Source organism: Pleurodeles waltl, chromosome 11, assembly GCF_031143425.1.
Source record: "Pleurodeles waltl isolate 20211129_DDA chromosome 11, aPleWal1.hap1.20221129, whole genome shotgun sequence".
NCBI classification, from domain to species: Eukaryota; Metazoa; Chordata; class Amphibia; order Caudata; family Salamandridae; genus Pleurodeles; species Pleurodeles waltl.
In genome coordinates, this window is record NC_090450.1 from 943,078,285 (window position 1) to 943,096,814 (window position 18,530).

Here is an 18,530-nt window from a genome sequence, read left to right on the forward strand (position 1 = left end):
TTGATACCACTAGGGAATCTGATGGAATGTGGCCTCTAATATATGCAGGATCAGATGGAGCTGCCTTATATTTTTTTGTTGATCCTGGGTGTAATTATTCTGGCAAGGACAGGATCCTTACAAATATCTTCATGACGGATCACTGCCTTCAACATGGGCAAGTACTGGCATGCCCTAGTAATGGAGGAGAGGACCTCAAATAGAACATCTTCTATGGAGTCCTTGTGTAATGGAATGTGATGATATGCAGCTGCCCTAGATACCAACTCATTAAAATATGTTGTATCATCTGGTGGAGATGGTTTAGCCGGATATACATCTGGGCCAGTATCGCTTGGTAGGTCAATATCATACATTTATCAAGGATCTACTGGATGCTGTGCATCATCATCATCATCATCATCATCATCATCATAACCCCCTTGCTCTCCCGCGTAAGAACCTTATGGTGTTATCCCAACAATACCCCCTATAGTAGTTGGAGAGTGGTGTGGTAAAGTGGATGGAGGAGAGGGTGGTCTAGGAGGAGAAATAGGACTGGTGGCAATGTCCTTTCTCTTATTTTTCTGAGTTGGTGGTAAAGAATGTCCTCCTCTAATGAAGACTGACGTTTAGTTTGCATGGACGTCTGCTTCACAGATTTAGAAATTATCCAACCCGTATTCGGTTGAATATGAAGAGTCTTTTGTTTCAGATTGAGTTTCTCCGCCATAGTCTGTAATACAGGCTCTGATTCGGAAGCAGTTTGTTTTGATACTGGAGCCAAAACTTTCAGTACCGAAGTGGGTTTCTTTTTCGGTGCCGATGTGGTGCGTACTGAAGAGCTAGATGTTTGAGTCAGTCCCGAAACAGTTCAGGCCTGGTGAGTGGCAGGAGTTTTCAGCTTAGCTTTCGGTGTTGAGGCAGGGCATCCTTAGCGATTGTTCAGTGCCTACTCTGGCCAGTCAGCAGTGGTGGCCCAGAAGCCGTATGTTCAGTCAGTACCGAATGTCTTTTGATGGGCTGGATAGGGGCCTTTTCATTCACTGCGCACCGCGACGGTGGAACATCCTACGAGTGCACGCTCATCTCTGCTTCAGAGTCCAACTCGGAATCTGGGATGGAAAAGGCCTCTTCCTCAGCTGCCAAAGCCTTGTGCAACTTTTCCTGCTGCTGGATGTCTTGGAGATCAAAGATGTCTGGCGTCTCCTCCAATACCGTGTGCTGCATTTCTTTACTGCGCGCTCGATGATCCTGCAGTGTTTTCTGCGATTGAAACGATCAACAGACCTCACAACTCTCCACATCGTGGTCCGGAGAAAGGCAGAGGTTACAAAGCAACTGATAGTCTGCGTGCAGGTATTTAGCGTGGCAACAGGGACAAAATCGAAATGGTGTCCTCTCCATCAGTAGCGCATTCTTTACCTGGATCAACAGGTGTGAAAATAAAAAGATGAAGCCCAAACTGGCAAGGCCCAAAGACCAGGAGTGAAATTCATCAAACCGACGAAGAAAAATGTTCTTCTGTTCTTCAAGTACGTTGGTGGAACTTGTACGAAAACAATACCGATGGGTATGGAACTGTACAATGTTCGAAGAAAAACAGCGTGCACACATCCAGACCCAACACTAGACGGCAGAAGTATGCAGAGCATGTGCATGTCCAGCCACAAGTGTCAACGAACACAGTATTTCTTAAAACAAGGTTCACACTTATACAAGTGATTGATGAGGATATTTAACTCGCAATCTAATTCATAAAATGGACTCTGCTCTCCTACCATTTGCCTAAGATGCACTGCTGATGGTGCCAAATCCTGACACAGTTGGCGATACTACATGATACAGTCCTTTTTTGAGGTGAAATAGTGCCACATTTGGCTAACTTAATAGGCTAAGGTTGAACTAATCAAAAAAGATGGCATGCTAGGATTGCTAGAGACAAAATTAAAACATAATGCCCAGTTCAGATCCTGGCACTGGGACTATTACCAGGTACAACAAGGATGTGGAAGGGTGCCACCAAGGCATTATACTCACTCTTGCAGTCTGATAGGAATATAATGGGTTTATATAGAGGTATTGCCTGGGAAGGAAGGCAACTGTGTAGGGCATATAATCAGGGGTAAGATGTCTTGTATGAATATCTGAAGTCCCTAATTGATGAAGACCACATGATGCTCTTTATAACCAAAGTCACAGCACTAGATGCCAAAAGCCGACATGGCATACCGTCTATGTCTTCTAAGTCATATTTGGATGATATTGGCACTTGTTATGCCAGATCTTACCGATCGATACCCGTGTGTGAACTAGTACCATTTGTACATTATAAAATATGTTCACTACTGAGGAAAGGATTGCCCACAAAACTATTTACTAATGAAAGTTTCTGCAGTCCCTGACCACAGTGAAATTCAAAAGATTCACAGGTTTCCAAAGCCATATTTTCAATTGTACATTGAGTGGTGATTCCTAAATGGTGTATTAGAAGTGGAGGTGATGGGCGTTCCCAGGATGTGACTGGATCTGTTTCTACAAGAACGTTTTTCTTGCAGAAAGCAAGATGTAAACATTTTTTTAAGTGCAGGGTTTATTTTTAAACACTTCAGCAGAAGGGATAAATAAACAACATGAAAAAATGAATATAATTTCACAAATTATATCAGCAAAAAATACATGTAAGAGCAACAATTTTACCTCATCTCAATGTCCATCGGTGGCGGCCAGGTATTTAAGTGAGCATTGGTGAACACTGAGGAAGAAGTGGACACACCATGCCTGCTCCACGTAGCCAGAACCCGACCCAATGAATAGGGAAGGGACGAGAAGGCTTCATGCGCCACTGAGGCTTGAGATCTCATCCCCTTCAAGCCCTGTGTGAACTGTGTCATGAACAGCCTCTGAACTGTGGGAATTCTGCTACCCAAGTTTCTCCTCCTTGTCCAGAAACGATAGCATCCAGGAGAAGAAAGGGCTAAAACAGTGTGAAGGCCATGCATAGAGCAAACTGTCTGGCTTCTGCTCAACAAACTTCGCCCTCGTTCATGTGTTGTATTTGTTGATTCCGTAGACCTCAGGCAAAATGCATTGGGCTTCAGTTCACACCTGTGAGGAAAGTCTTCTCTTAAGACACCAGAGGCTTCGGTTGCTGAAGAACACTGTGAAAGAAAGAGTGAAAGTGTCCATTCTGAAGGCTGTGCTGAACTACTATAAGACTCACATCTGATAGGGGTGTCATGTGTGGAAGGAGGTCTGGCAAAATCTAGTAAATGAGAGGAATCCACCTTTACATGGAAGGCCATGGGGAATGATGGAGTACCAAAGGGCAAAGACGATCCACCCTTGAGTAAGTTTGCACAATGTACTTTTGAGGAGCCTCCAGGATAAAGTGCTATAGACTGGTTCATAAAAGGTGTTGGATCATCTTTGGAAAAAGCGGAGGACCAACTCCTGCTGCACTGGGAGTTCATCCTCATATTGATGCATGAAAAAATCTCCAGAAGTCTATTGGATCGCAGCAGATTGTAGTTGTCTGGAAGCATTAAACTGGTTGACGAAGAAGAAACCGAAGACTTTACTGTACAGCTGCTCTGAGCTGGAAGTAGCAACTTGCTTGCCACAATGGACAACCTGTCAAGCACTGCTGCTTCGCTGGTTGACAAGCAGTTCATAAAATGGCAGTTAAATCGTCTTTGCTTTGGCACAAGGGCCGTTAACCTCTTGCTGCTGACTTCTGAAGTTAGTACGTTGGTTGCAGTGCTTGCCAAGTTGAGGAGTGGATGTTCCTGTTGGATAGAAGACACATGGGACAGCTTTAAGCAGGAAAGGCTTTTGCGGGGCTTCATTTTCCTCACAGTCCCCAAATGAACCTGCGGAGGAATAATTTTACACTTTCGATCTGGCTGTTTCTTTTGCATGGATAAATGGATGGGTTTCAAATTATCCTCAAAGGCACCAAAACGATCGGTGCTTATAAACACAGTTTTTGATTCTAGTGCTTGTTGATGGGCAGGGATAGAGGGTGCACTCTTGGGAGGAATGCTAGAGCAGCTTAAGAGGCATCTGTTGGTATTTCCTGACAAAGAGGGGGTGTCAATAGGGGAAGACAGAGTGCAAGATTCACATGAAGAAAGTTTTGGCCTTTTGCTTTCTTGCAGTGTACTCTTGCATGCAAGATCACTGGAGAAGCCTGGGTTCTTTGCCTCGCTCTTGGTAACAGAGTCTTGCCCTATAAAGCTGTTGGTTTTCTGTGATCGTGTAGAAAATGCCACTGTTCTCAATGAGGCAGACTCCCTTTTGCAGCTTGTGGTCTGCATTAATCGCTCCATCCCAAGACCAGTGGAAACTCCGGTGTTTAATCTGCCATCCAAAACAGAAAGAGTCATAGATTCCGATGCACATTTGCCATTTCCTTTCCATATTCTCTTTCGCTTGAAAGGCACTCTGCATCCCTTTTCCATAGATACCTCTGTTAACTGGCCAACCGGAGAGTTAATCATTTCAGGTTGATGAGGACATTCAACTTCCAGCAAGTACTTAGCTTGGAGACTGCAAATCTGAGTTTGTGAGTTTGTTAGGCAAGGCTTGCACAATATAATTTCAGTGGGTGCACCATTACCCTTGTATGAAGTGATTGGGTGTAGAGATAAATCCTGTACTGGGGTCTGCTCAGCTTCTTTGCATTGCATGGCCTTGGTCTCAAAGGTGTCACAGAGCAACTGGGCTGCAGTACTTGATGAACAACATTCAACATCTTCCATGCTGTTAGACGAAGGTGAAGGAATTGTGCACAGTTTAAGTTTGGATAGGTCGCTTTGGCAGTTATCCTGCAGTAAACCACCTTGTAGCAAGGTGAAGGAAAATTCTTTAGAATTCAATTTGTGGTTAGCCTGCACGGACTCTTTTTGGCAATCACTGTCATGCTGCAATATGGCTTCATCCATATTAAAGTCAGGTTCAGTAATCATGTGCTCAGGAATATTATACCCAAAGGTTCCATTAAATAAGGCCTGATCAGTTGACAACTGCTTGTAAGACATTTGTAACTTTGCTATGGAAGTGCTATCTACCTGAACATGGGCTTCCAACAGAGTAGCAGGTGCACAATGAAGGCTGTGATCAGTTGAACACTCCATTCCTTTTTCAGAATGGTAATGCACTCTGCCTGTCTTTAAAGAGTTATTAGAACCAGTTGGCATCAGATGGTGTTCAAAATCCTCTTTGTGGGCATCTACCCCAGCTGCTTTTATCTTCTTTCTAGTGCCTCGGCTCAACGAACTGTGGCATGGCTTGCTAGGTACACAGTGGTACGCATTTCCTATATTTTCATGTGCTCCTCGTTGTTTTGGCAAACCTGAAACAGAACCCTTTAGCTCTGCAATATCAACTGGATCAGCAGGAGTAATACACTGTTTATTCAGCTGAAAGTTTGTTACACAATCTCCTCTCTCATGTTCCTGAGATAGTTCTTTATTTGCTTCGGTTACCTTCTCTGAAAGCACTGAAAGTTCACTTTCAGTGGACTTAGGTCTTTGATGTGCAATGCAGGCGATAAGTGATTCTTCCCTAGGCTCGGTTTTGTTTTTCGCAAGCTTGGCGATCTGACTTTCGTCTGATGAAGGCATGAGGGCCGGGCTGCCATTTAAATCGAGAGACTGTAGGAGACAAACTGAAAACTTGCTACATTCAAGAGCAGCTGAATTAATACATTTAAGATCTGAGCGTCCAAGGGTTGAGGGAAGCTCCAAAGGGCTTCCACTAAACAAAAGGTCAGATCCCACATGTGCCACAGAGGTATTCAGCTGACTAAGCGCTGAGGAATCAAAGTCAGAGTAACCTTTATTGCACATCACCATGTCTTCTTGCCCAGGTATTTCTGCTCTGGATATGGGGAGTACTGGAAGCCGAGAAAGACTGCAACTTGTTCTTGCATTCATATTGTCCACAACATCTTCGTCATGTCCACGCCTGTTGCTGTCTGCAAGAGTATTGTTAGTTATCTTGGAACCAGGTCTATCTAACTGCAAGGCACACATGATATGTGGGGATGTGTTGCACTTGCTGGGATTTAAGGCATCCTCTTTTGAACAGTCAGTTGCTGTTTGTAGGCAATGGCCCTGACGGGTCAACCCCTCTGCTGCTGCTTTCAAAATGTACAAAGCAGTGCTATGCCCTTGGGGTCTATAGTCTGTGCAAGCAGTTTCTTCTGATCTGCTCTGCACAGCTGAAGTACTGAGGGAGTCTGTCATCTCTGTGTAACCAGTGGATATGTGGTGTCCATTACCAATGGACTCTGGTAGATTAGATTCATTTTGAGGATTAGTTTCCAGTTCTTGATTCTTGACCTGTTTTTCTCTTGATTTAGAGAATTTGCCATCTGATGCCAGACTGTCAAGCTGCTTGCCTTCCAAGATGCCACTACTGGATGAGGTGTGTGCTACGTCATTTAGTGAACTGATATTTTTCAAGTCTGGGCCGCTGTGACAGGTTGCAGGTATAGGTTTAGATTCAATGCTGTGTGCCTCTGCTACTCCAGGTTTCAGAGACGGAGCTTTGCTCTGATTGGAGTCTTCACTCCTGTCACCATGTTCACTGCCAAAGCGCCAAAGGTCTTTAGAAGAGCTGCAGACATTCTGCTTGTGCCATGGGCAGTTGGACTCGGTTACCTCTATCTCACAGGTTACAGCAGTCACACTCCTGGGGATGGACTCAGTACCAGTTTGGTTGCCCCATGACCCAACCACCCTGTCTGTAGACAAGTAAGTGCTACTAAATGAAAGCTTACTAGCAGAATCATGATGGCTTTCCATGTTAGAACACATGCTCTCGGGTGCAAACACTACACAGGCACTGCAAGAGGGAGGCATCTCATTAGCTGCCTCCTTGAAAGAAGTTCTGTTCCTAAATGCCTTGCAGCAGCTCAAACTCTCCTTGCAATATTCATTTTTCTCATGAGCAGAACAAGATAAACAGCACCCTGCTGGGTGAATGCTTGGGCCTCCCAATAACTCTTCTTGAGAAACTCCTTCCTTTACTGTTGAAGGGGAAAATACTGTTATTTCACTGAGAACTGTTGCTGCAATTTCAGTCTGACTTGACTTCTCTGGATGTGCATTACAACTAAGCCCTTCTGAACTGACAGTTTTTTGTTTTTTTCCAAAGACTGTTGTATGTTTCAGTTCTTTGGAGAATTCTTTAGTGGAGGTGACCGATGCAGGCACAGGGAAAAGGGGTGAGTTGAAAGGCAATCTATTGTCGCTCCCACAGTGCACCAGAGATCTGCTGCAGACTGCACTATCACTGCCTGCAGTATCACTGTGTATGCCAGCAATGCTGGTCCCTTCCGAGATGTCTCCATCTTCACTTCGTAAACTGCAGGCACCTAACCTCTCATGTAACAATTGCTCCTCGACCGAGTTCTCTTGTACTGTATGCTTTTGTGAAACTTTGTATGCAATTGGAGGAGTTCTGTTTGCTTTTTGAAGACAATCGTCCTTTCCTGTGGATGGAGGCACTGTAGCTTCTTGGTCATAAGCAAAGCCCTCTAGGGAAACCTTCTTGGTCAGTATACCACAAATGATGTTGGAAGATACAATACTGCCATTAGAGGGAGGCTCTAAATCACTGTCAAAATCAGCGGAACTGTTCTGAAGCACAAGGCCACAAACTTTATCCACCACCTTTAAACGTGACTCCCTTTCCTCTTGGTTTGTAGTATTGTAAACCTCTTGGGCTGATGGCACAAGACAGACTGTTGCTGATGTACATTCAGTATCTGTGTGTGTAATCTCTTTTGATGGTTCATTATTCAAAGTGGTTAAAGGCTCTGTGAAGACAAGGGTACCAACATAAGAAGGCTCACAACTGTTCAGAGACTGCTCTTTCTCCACGCATTCACTGCTGTCGGCTGGAAGAGGTTTAATCACTTGCTCGCAGTGTACTTTTTTGCTTTTCGTCATTGTTGCAAAAGGCTCCATTGGTGCTGGTGATTCTTCACATGGACTGGAATCCAAAGCATTTTCTTGGGTTTTACCTGTTTAAACAAAACAAATAGATTAATTTGAAAGCCTATAACAGATCCACACCCTGCATACCAAATGAAGGCACACAGTGAGTCTCCTGGGTTTTAACACAGAATTACAATACGTATCAAGTCAGCCTTTTAGTAGATAAACAAGATCTTGAATCAAAGGCACTATATGCATCTAGGCAATTAATGTCAATCATGTTTCCTCAGTAAAGTCGACAATGTAAGGTGACTGATTAACAAGCCGTTGCTGTGAGATGTGTCTGTGACCTGCAGATCACAGGACTAAATGCCTGCAAGGGTGGCTTAATGGCACATGCTTGAAAGGTTAATTAATACTAAATGCTATACAAATTGAATGTACACAGGTCAAATGAAAAATATATTACCTGGAGTATACACTGTATGGTTACTATAAATATTTTATTTCTGAGAGCTAAGGGGTCCTTTCAAAGTCTACCCTTGGTAAGAATGAGAGCTCTAATTATGGTGTTTGTGCTGTTGAGGGTCGTTTGGATTGTTTTTTAGTTTTAGTTTTCTTGCTTTATTCATGCATTGCATTCTGCTGGAAGCAGGGAAATCAGGTAAAGTCTATGTTTTGGAATGTTAAAGGACCGAAAAACCCCATCTGAAACACAGAAGGCACATCTCCTACTAAACACTTTCTGCAGAAATATTCTGTTTCATCCTTTACTCAATGTCTGCTGGAGGCTGGTGTTCATTCATTTCGAGACAAATCATGTACATTGTTAGGTAAGTGTTAAAAGATACTGTTGGGGGAATAGTTATTGTAGACAGTGTGGACAGTATTGCAGAAGATACTTCAAAATCTGGAAAAGTGTAAATATATGCATTCTTGTTTATTTTGATCATGATTAAAATATCTAGTTTAGTGAAAGGCTTATATTGCTATAAACTAATTTGAATTGTAAACCGAATTGTACACCGCAACTCTGACCTACTGTTCAGTGCTCCGCTGCTCTTTAGATATGTTTGTCCTATACAAGCAGCGCCACCTACATGCTCATTCATTTCATGGGATGCTCATTAAAGCTACACTCTGGATTTTATAATCGGTATTAACATCCATAAGAATAAGGCACATAAAGCAGAACTCATGAGAATGAAAGTGTTGCTGAAACTCTGGAGGTCAAATACTCAAGTTGCCGTACCCCATCTACTCTGGTAACATAAAAATATAATATTGCAGATAAATCATCCCTTGGGTATGCAATCAGGACAGTTTTTATGTTCAGCAAATGTTATCGATTTTACAGTGAATAAACAGCAAACCAGTAGCATATGAGAGCACTGTGCACAACATTAAAGCGAGTATTGTTACAGAAGCATCAATAGGGGGTCATTGCTCCTCCCCCCGTTCCACAGGAACACTCAGGATCTTCTATGACACAGAAAAGAGAACATGATTTCCAAGTGAATAATACAGTTCCATTTAAATTAGCATTATCAGCACCTCACCACTCATTTAATGACACACAGAAGAGGAATAACTCAATCACCTCCAACCTCAGAGGACATAGGATATTCAGCAAACCCTTGGACAAGTAATCAAGCAGTTGATTCCAGGTTCCTTCAAATTGTGAGTGATTACCACTAACACTACTATTCATTGACTCCATGAAAAATATGTTTTGTAGCCTGTGATGCCAGTGTACGGGCAGTTCCCTTTTTTTCCAATAAAAAGCTACTGCACATTTTGCAGCCTTGTGGCACTGCAACATTAGGTGGCCACTGCAAGACGTTCTTATATGGAATCTCCTGTAGACCCTGCAGCATGACCTAAGTGACCAGAGTTATGTGACAGCCCAACATCTCCCAGGGGCAGACCCATTCATGTGTATAGTACATCCCTTCCAGCAGTCCTGACATGCAGTGTAATTGTACAAGAGTACAGTGCCAATTTTGCAGAATCTGAAAGTGTATCTCAAGATTCCTCATGGAAAAAGAATTTCTATGTACCCGGTTTCCCAGTTTCTTGTTGCTATTTGCCAGTGTATGGTTTATTTACCATGTAGTCATCCCAAATTAGAAATGGAGCTAATAAGCATCTTGCAGAGTTTTAGAAATAATACCTCTACAGTCCATTAATTTGGAAAGCTAAGATTCAAACTGTGACTGCTCGCTAATAGTCACACTACCAGCTTCTCAGAGTCAGAAATCTAAATTACACTGCAGAAATGCTTTTAAAAGATCCCACTTAAAGAGATGAGCTATCATTCTACAGTCCCTCTTCTATTCATTTGTTACAGGGACCCGCCCACACTGCTGGTAAGAAACCATTATTGAAGTGTAAGAGGATGGGAAGGTTATAAGTCACAACCTTGCTGCTAGCTTGTCCCATACATAAAGGGTGGTGGTTACTGGTGTACTGCGGTACACATGAGGGGCTCTCTGCTTTCTGTGCAGCCACATTAGAGCCCACAGGGGTCTGCAGACAGTGGCATGGTCCATTAATACCCAAGCATTTTCCGTTTTGGGGTATGACCCAACTACTACAGCCCAGAGCTAAGTCACTACATAAAACACATTTTAAGTTCAGGAGGGCCAAGCCTTTCATCTTGCTGGGTCTGCTGAAGGAGCCATACAAGCAGTCTAGACTATATATTTTTCAACGTTTTGACGTTAACCTTTGTAATTGATCAAAACATGTAATATTTACCCAGATCACTAGGGCATGAAACAAATACAAGACCCTTGGAAGAACATCCAATTTTGGACACCCATCCTAATATTTTCCAAAAGGAGGAGGATAATTATTATGCCCTTTCGCAGTTATTTTTTGATATGTGTTTTGCTCATCGGAAAAGGTATCTTCCCTTAAGACCGTGTACCACCTTGGGGGTTACGAACAAGTCTAGACCTCAGACTTATCCATGTTGACTATGTATCCAGATACTTATTCGAAGGACTGGAGATGTCTGATCACCTCTGGCAGAGATTCATTCAGCTAATTTATGTAGAGATATATATTTTTTTTTATATTCAGCAGACCTCGGCAAAAGGTGATTGTGACGGAAGCGCTTTAGCCCAAAGACAGAAAAACTGGATCATAAAACTAGCACACTTTATAGCTGATGAAACTGACAGCACTAATAAGAAATAAAGAAATTAAAGGCGCTCTTAATTTATTGTAAAAAAAATTGCATGCAAAAAAGATTATGGGTTTCGAAGGCAAAGTGGCTAAATTCTTTGAGGTATCCATCTGTTCTGGAGTATCCCTGCATATAAGATCCCAAGATGAGGTACAATGTGAAATTTCACATCTAAAATGTATAACATCTGCTGACCAGGATGGTGACAAAAGAATTATATACAGAAATTAAGATCTTTGCATTTGGTGCACTGTTGTAAGAAATTGGGATATTAGTGGAGTACCCACCTCAATAAATATTCCCAATTCTTGTCAGAGCGAACCCTTAAAGTCACCAAAGTAACCTGATCTCAACACCTTTGTGGTTACAGCACAAAACAGACAGGCCTAATTTAGAGGCAATGTGTAAAGTAGTTATGAAGTACTAAAACAGTAATGAAGTAAAAATGCAAAACCAATACACATTTCAAAAAGAATTAGAAACAGAGTAAAATTGAATGAACTACATGACAGCAAAATGACAAAAATCCAATAAGGGGAACTGGAGATATGAATTTTTAAAGTATTAAGTAGAAATAGCGCTAAGAAGCCCAAAGTCACAATGATAGGCAATGGTAGTCATAGAATCGGACCTACCCGCTATTTGATGATGACCCCAATGGTTTACTTTCTGACTTTAGTCCTTGAAGTCACAATTCTCCACAAGAGTATATTTCTAAGCCCCCCGCGACCGCAGGTGAGGCACTTAGAGACTCACACGGTGGCAGGCAGAGGCCAACAAGAGGATCCAGTCCAGGTTAAGCTGCCACTAGTCAGCTGGCCAAATTGCAGGAAAAGTCAGCTTGTAGCTCAAACAGGAGATCACCTTTATAACTCTTGGAGTCAACTTCTTTGTCCAGGATACAAGGAGAGCAGGTTCTGTCTTCTAGGCACTTCTTGGGTCAGAGAGAGCAGGTTCAGTTCTCTTCTGATCTTCCACATGTTCAGGAGTGCTCTAGAGTGGGTACCTGCAGATGCCACTTTTTTTTTTATCAACTCTGTTTATTGCCAGTATAATAAGTAAATACATAGCATAGTGGTGCACCGAATTTACAGTAGGAAAAATAAGCATCTCACAATTCAATATCTCTCTCCGCTTTCCCGTCGTGAGGGACCCGGATGGATCAGATTGTGCCCATGACAGCCCAAGAGCAGTGATGTCATTACATATGTTGCCATGGTAAGCATTCCACGACCTCTCAGATTTTTGTCCATTTCTGGGGGCAATCCTGTCTCCCATATATCACCTTCTCGGCCAATACATACCAGTCCATATCATGCGTCCAGACCCCAAAGTGGGTTGGTTGCTCTGTTCCCCATACTCTTGCGATGTTATGTTTGCCAACCATTGGTCCCAATGTCCACAATATTTGCATCTTGCGATTCAAGTCCATTGTACTTTAGATGTTGAGGAGACATCAAGTGGCAGAGGTGGTCACTGAACCCCTGGCCACTTTACCCATACACTCCATCACTTCTGCGCAGAAACCTCTAATTACACGGCAGTCTCATATAGCGTGATAGAATGTGCCTGGCTGCCCACTCCGCACATTTCAGACATCACTCTATCCAATTTAAACAGTGTAGTTCGGATGTAGTATCATCGATGTAAGATTTTTAATTGTACCAGGCCAACTCCCACGGGACAGCAGGGCCTCAGTCAAGTCATCATCCACCAGCTTCCCAAGATCTTGGGTCTACTGCTCCCTCAAAATCTGTAGTTTGTCAGGAGTACTGCGGAGTAGTTTTTTGTTTGTAAGGGAGGTCGTTTTCCGAGGCATGTGTTTATCTAGTAGGCGGTCCTCCAAGCACGAGGATTCTGGCAGCACAGTTCCCTTACGTAATACTGCCCTGAGTGTGTGGCGTATATGGATGTAATGATAGACCTCAGCAGGAACTAGCCGAGTCACTTTGGAGGTTTGGCCATAGGACAACCTTTCTTTGGGCCCAGAGATCACTCACTTTGGCAAGGCCGATTAGGTCCCATTTATCAAATCCCAGCTGTGTGCCCAGGGTACCCAGAGCCACAGTATCCCATAGGGGGTGTAGCTGGTGTGATTTTAGCTCTCAAGCCCAGTGCTTTCAAAGTTGCATACCAGATGTCAACCACTGTAGCCGTGGGGCAAAAAAAAAAGGAGAAGCATTTAGGGGAGCCATAAATGACCCTGAGATAACCCCATGGTTGCATAATGAATCTGTCCATGCGAAACACTGGTTCTTCTGAAAGAAGGTGAGCCCAACAGTTTATGGTGTTGAGTTGTCTCACCCTATAGCATTTCTGGATATCAGGCAAGGCTATCCCGCCCGTGACTAGGACAGCCTTAGAATCCTGGGGCAGCCGAGGCTCTCAGCCCCGCAGGAGGTACACAAAGGATTTCCTCCAGTTTATAGTGTAGCCTGAGTGTATCCTGGGTAAAGGCCACAGGTGGTGATTATTTGGGCGAGTCCATGGAGTGCACTGACAGTGATAGTGATAGTAGGATATCATCCGCACACAACAATATTCTGTCTTCCCAGCTATCATGCCAGTAAAGACCTCTGACCAAGGGGTCTTGTCTCATTCAGACCACCAAGGGCTCTAGGATAATAAGACTAAAGGGGATGGGAAGCAACACTGACAGGTGCCACTGTCATGGGTTTATTTTAGCGCTTTGCATGGGCACATTCATTTTAGCTCTAGGCCTGTGCCCTTTTACCTAATTCATTTAATGTATTCCTTCTTATTATGTTAGCATAGGCTTCATTTTAGTGATCCTGTTTTATTATTTTTATCAGCTGGCCTTCCAAGCAGAATGTATTAGTCTTTTGCACTGAATTTCATCTTGTGCTCAGCCCAAGAATGTAAGAGGCTGTACATGATAATTTACAGAGTACTGCTGTTCATATGTCTACCCTACACAGAAAAGATGCATTATCACATCAGGGCAGTTCAGAAAACACCACGTTTTGCTATAAAACAATAAGCTGCCTCAAACGAGGTTAGAGTGGAAAATTCGAGCCAGCCAGCCATCTTATGCTGTACCATGTTGTCACAGCTCTGCTAGATTTGGCCTTGTCTCTACTAACACCTGGGAGGACTGCCAGCAGACCAACAAGTAACCCCCTGCTTATCATCGAGGTATGGGGATGGGACTAGTACGGGCAGATTAGGGCTAACACTGCTTTTACTCCCATTTAGGTTTTTAGTAGTGCAGGTAGGGATTTTAGATTCACTAGTGTGACAGGATGTTGGGACTTTTCAGCCGTTTCTCGTTTTTTGTCACAACAAGAGTGTTGTGTTTCATTTTCCTAATAATCGCAATTCATGTCTCTTTACATAGAACAATGTTGCTTCAATAAAAAATTTAACCAAATCCTGCTTCTGTTTGTCTTTTGCACCTACAATACTTGCGTAACAGAGAAAGTCAGTGTGTGATGCCACAAAGCACCTTTACTTTTGGGTTTTGGAGAGGTGCTGCTGCTAGCTAGAAGGGTTAGGCCGGCAGCTCACAGACAGTGTGGGATAAGACTCAGTCCCCACATATGGGAGTGCTGCTCCCCGACACCAGCAGTCTCCCCATGATGAGAGTCCTACAACATGGTGCCACCAATGTTGGTTAAACACTAACTTTGTGGATCTCTTAAGTATCTGTCTCTCTACATGCTAAAGGCCCCCTAATCACCTTATACGGAGATGCTTGTTGCATTAGGGAATATCTTTCTCAGCTAAATAGGTAGTACGTATTTTTGGCTGTAGGTTATTCAAGCTTAAACCTTTAAAAAGGATTTCCTGAAATTAGTGTTTTTATCTCTGAAACCGACCATTTCTTAAATTTGGCAGATCCTCAATGGGTAGCAATTGAAGCAAAAATGAGATAACCTCTCACGCAACATTGATTAAATGATGGGCTCACCTCGGAGATCGGGGAAGTCACATTCGTAGTAGAGGCTCACAAAGCATAAAGAACTGACATCTTTTATTCTAGGGTCACTTTTCCAGGATCAATTGGGGACACACCCACACATTTCACCACTACACAACAGCAAATGCACCTGTACAATACAGACCATATGTGTATTTGGAAACACCATTATCCTTTCAAGAAGACCACCACCACATTCCACAAAATTTTGGACTAGGTAATTTAACTAATGACGGTCCTACGTGGCCAGAGTTATTTACTTACACACCACACCCTAATGCGGTTACCATGGCAGTAGAGGACGTCACTGCTTACATAATCATTTAGTAGAAATATATATACACTTAATACAATTCGTAATGTGGGCTTTAAATACCATTCCGGCAAAGGCTGCTCCAGCAGAACCACATTTGGCCACAGCAAGAATAAATTCTGCGACTGTGTATTCAATAATGGGTAATGTACCCACCTAACGTGAAGAAATTCTGATTTGGATAGGACAAAAAATAACCGCTTTGGAAGCAGTGTTTTCCAATACAGAACCCCAAGATTAACATAGAACTCTCACAATATGCTAGCCCTTTGGGATGGTTCCCGTCAGTGGACAACAGTGCCACTTGGGGTACAGTTTTTGCTGTACATTGACACTTGCAAATCTTAAAACAGATTCAAGATGAATATGGGGCAGCCTCAGCCCTGGGCTTGGGGATGCAATTAATGGGTTATTGCCAAAGTGTCCTCAATAATATTAAGTGATCTGAAAGGGGAAGCAGTAGTATTGGCAGCTCCAGGACGTTCCACAATTGGAACAAGAAAGCGAGCTGCCAGAGATTATCGTTGAAACCTATCCTAGTATAGGAGGGAATAGTCTGGGAGCCAGGCCAGGTAAACCATAACTACAAAGTAAATCCAATAAGGATTCTACCAGACAAGTACAAGAGGGTTTTAAAAAAATGCTGGGATTAACAAAAACAAAGTAAAGATAATAAAAAAGAAAGGAGGAGAGTCTCCACGTTCAGAGACCTCAGAGAAATGCTATAACTGGGAAACTTTAAAAACTCCTGATAGATACCAATATACTGGCACGCGCTAATCTCGTTCATTTCATGACTCACCAGAAAAACACAGTGCGAGAGGAGGGTGGTCAGACTACTGAAACGAGTACGTAAAACAGAGAAAAGATTCACAACACTCATTCGAAGTTTGAATAAAAAAAGGATTACAAACTACCACAACAGAAACCCCATTTAAAAAAGAAAAAGGTTGCTGCCATCTCGGTGAAAAATGCGCACATATTGAGAACTTTACTGAAGAACAGGACGTGGGCAGTGACTGCTAGACAGAGGAAGAGGTCACAATAGTTCACCAGAATATTCAAGAGCTTCTGGATGTGACCGCAACTAACAACTTTCTTGAAGTCGGGAACTGTGGACAGGAATGGTTCCCCATCTGGCAGGTCTTATAAATTAAAAATAAAAATGGAGGGACAACTAAAGTTACATTTTGGGGAAGATTAACACTTAATTAGGACATTCTCCCGGCAGAAAAAGATTGGTCACCTGAATTTGTCTGTAATCTCCCACAACAGCAAGAGGTCATTTTGCCTTATTTCTCAGACCTTGTTCCAGATATATTAAAAGTAGCTTACACTGTAGATTGGGAATTGGTGCAGGGTCCAGCGCTGTACAGCAACCAGATAGGGTGAGCTAAAGATTCCCCCTACCACATAATACCATTTAGATCAACACTACAGGTCCAACCACAATACCCCATTAAACATGGGGCTAAAATAAAAAAATTAAAAAATAAAAGTGAGATATACTCTTAATTTGAGTACCAAGTTGCTTAGCTCCAACGAATAACCCTTTGTTTCCCATAGCTAAGCCGGACCATTCCTACACAATAGTCTTAGATTACAGACACCTTAACAGTCATATGCGCAATACAAAAAGCATACAGCACAGCATTTATGAACAATTTAGTGCGTAAAAAATACAAAACAACCTTGGATATTTCCAATGCTTTTCTTCTGCCAAAATCTAGCGCCTGAAAGTCGGGATTTGAGTGCTGTCAGTTCACTAGGATCTCAAAGAATTTTTTTTTTGACTCCCTCAAGGGTGCAAGAACAGTCCAGGATTGGTCTCAGCCTGTGCAACATCAATTTTACAGGGTATTGACCCAGATGCATTGTCCATTGTAGATTATATCTACCTCACAGGTGACCTCAGAACACACCTAAAATGGGTGTATAGCATTGTTGTGGGATTTGCTGAATTGGGCTACAAATTTTATTTTAAGAAAACAAAAATTGCTTTACTCAGTGTCCTATTTTTGGAATATAAGTAATCAGATGAGGGAAAAAGTCTTGCACCCCACTTTCTAGAAAAGTGTGCACAGCTACAACCTCCTAACTCCATCAAAAGAGTTATTGCTGGGCTTTTTCAATTTTGGCAGAACTTATATTCCCGGTTATGCACAATGCATAAAAAAAAAATACAGATTTTTCAGGCAAACAATGGACACCTGAGCATACATGCATAGTTAGAGCATTGTAACAGAGCATGCTTGTAGATAAACACTTACAAATGATAACAAAACGAACTTAGTCATGTGAGTAATTGCTGGTGCCATCGAGTTTACCAACATTCAATGAAGATAAAACCGTTCCGATAGAATACAAGTGTGATTGATATGCTAACACTGAATAGCATTTTGCTCCCACTGAAAAAAATATGACTTCTTCTACGGAAATGCCTCCTTGGCATGATTACCCCCTGACTTTTTGCCTTTGCTGATGCTAAGTTTTGATTTGAATGTGTGCTTAGGCCTGCTAACCAGGCCCCAGCACCAGTGTTCTTTCCCTAACCTGTACTTTTGTTTCCATAGTTGGCACACCCTGGCATCCAGGTAAGTCCCTTGTAACTGGTACCCCTGGTACCAAGGGCCCTGATGCCAGGGAAGGTCTCTAAGGGATGCAGCATGCCTTATGCCACCCTGGGGACCCCTCACTCAGCACAGACACACTGCTTGCCAGCTTGTGTGTGCTAGTGAGGACAAAACGACTAAGACGACATGGCACTCCCCTCAGGGAGGCATGCCAACCTCACACTGCCTATGCAGTATAGATAAGTCACCCCTTCTAGCAGGCCTTACAGCCCTAAGGCAGGGTGCACTATACCATAGGTGAGGGCACAAGTGCATGAGCACTGTGCCCCTACAGTGTGTAAGCAAAACCGTAGACATTGTACGTGCAGGGTAGCCATAAGAGTATATGGTCTGGGAGTCTGTCATGCACGAACTCCAAAGCACCATAATGGCTACACTGAAAACTGTGAAGTTTGGTATCAAACTTCTCAGCACAATAAATGCACACTGATGCCAGTGTACATTTTATTGTAACATACACCCCAGAGGGCACCTTAGAGATGCCCGCTGAAACCTTAACCGACTATCCGTGTAGGCTGACTAG

At 42.9% G+C, this 18,530-nt stretch overlaps 1 protein-coding gene across 1 annotated transcript in view; it reads right to left on the minus strand.

Moving 5' to 3' along the window:
- Window positions 1–18,530, minus strand: part of PRR14L (proline rich 14 like) — a 317,487-nt gene that overhangs the window by 210,914 nt on the left and 88,043 nt on the right. The window contains exon 4 of the mRNA XM_069215089.1: window positions 2,680–8,014. Coding sequence (XP_069071190.1) covers window positions 2,680–8,014 — 5,335 coding nt within the window. The remainder of the gene's footprint in view (window positions 1–2,679; window positions 8,015–18,530) is intronic.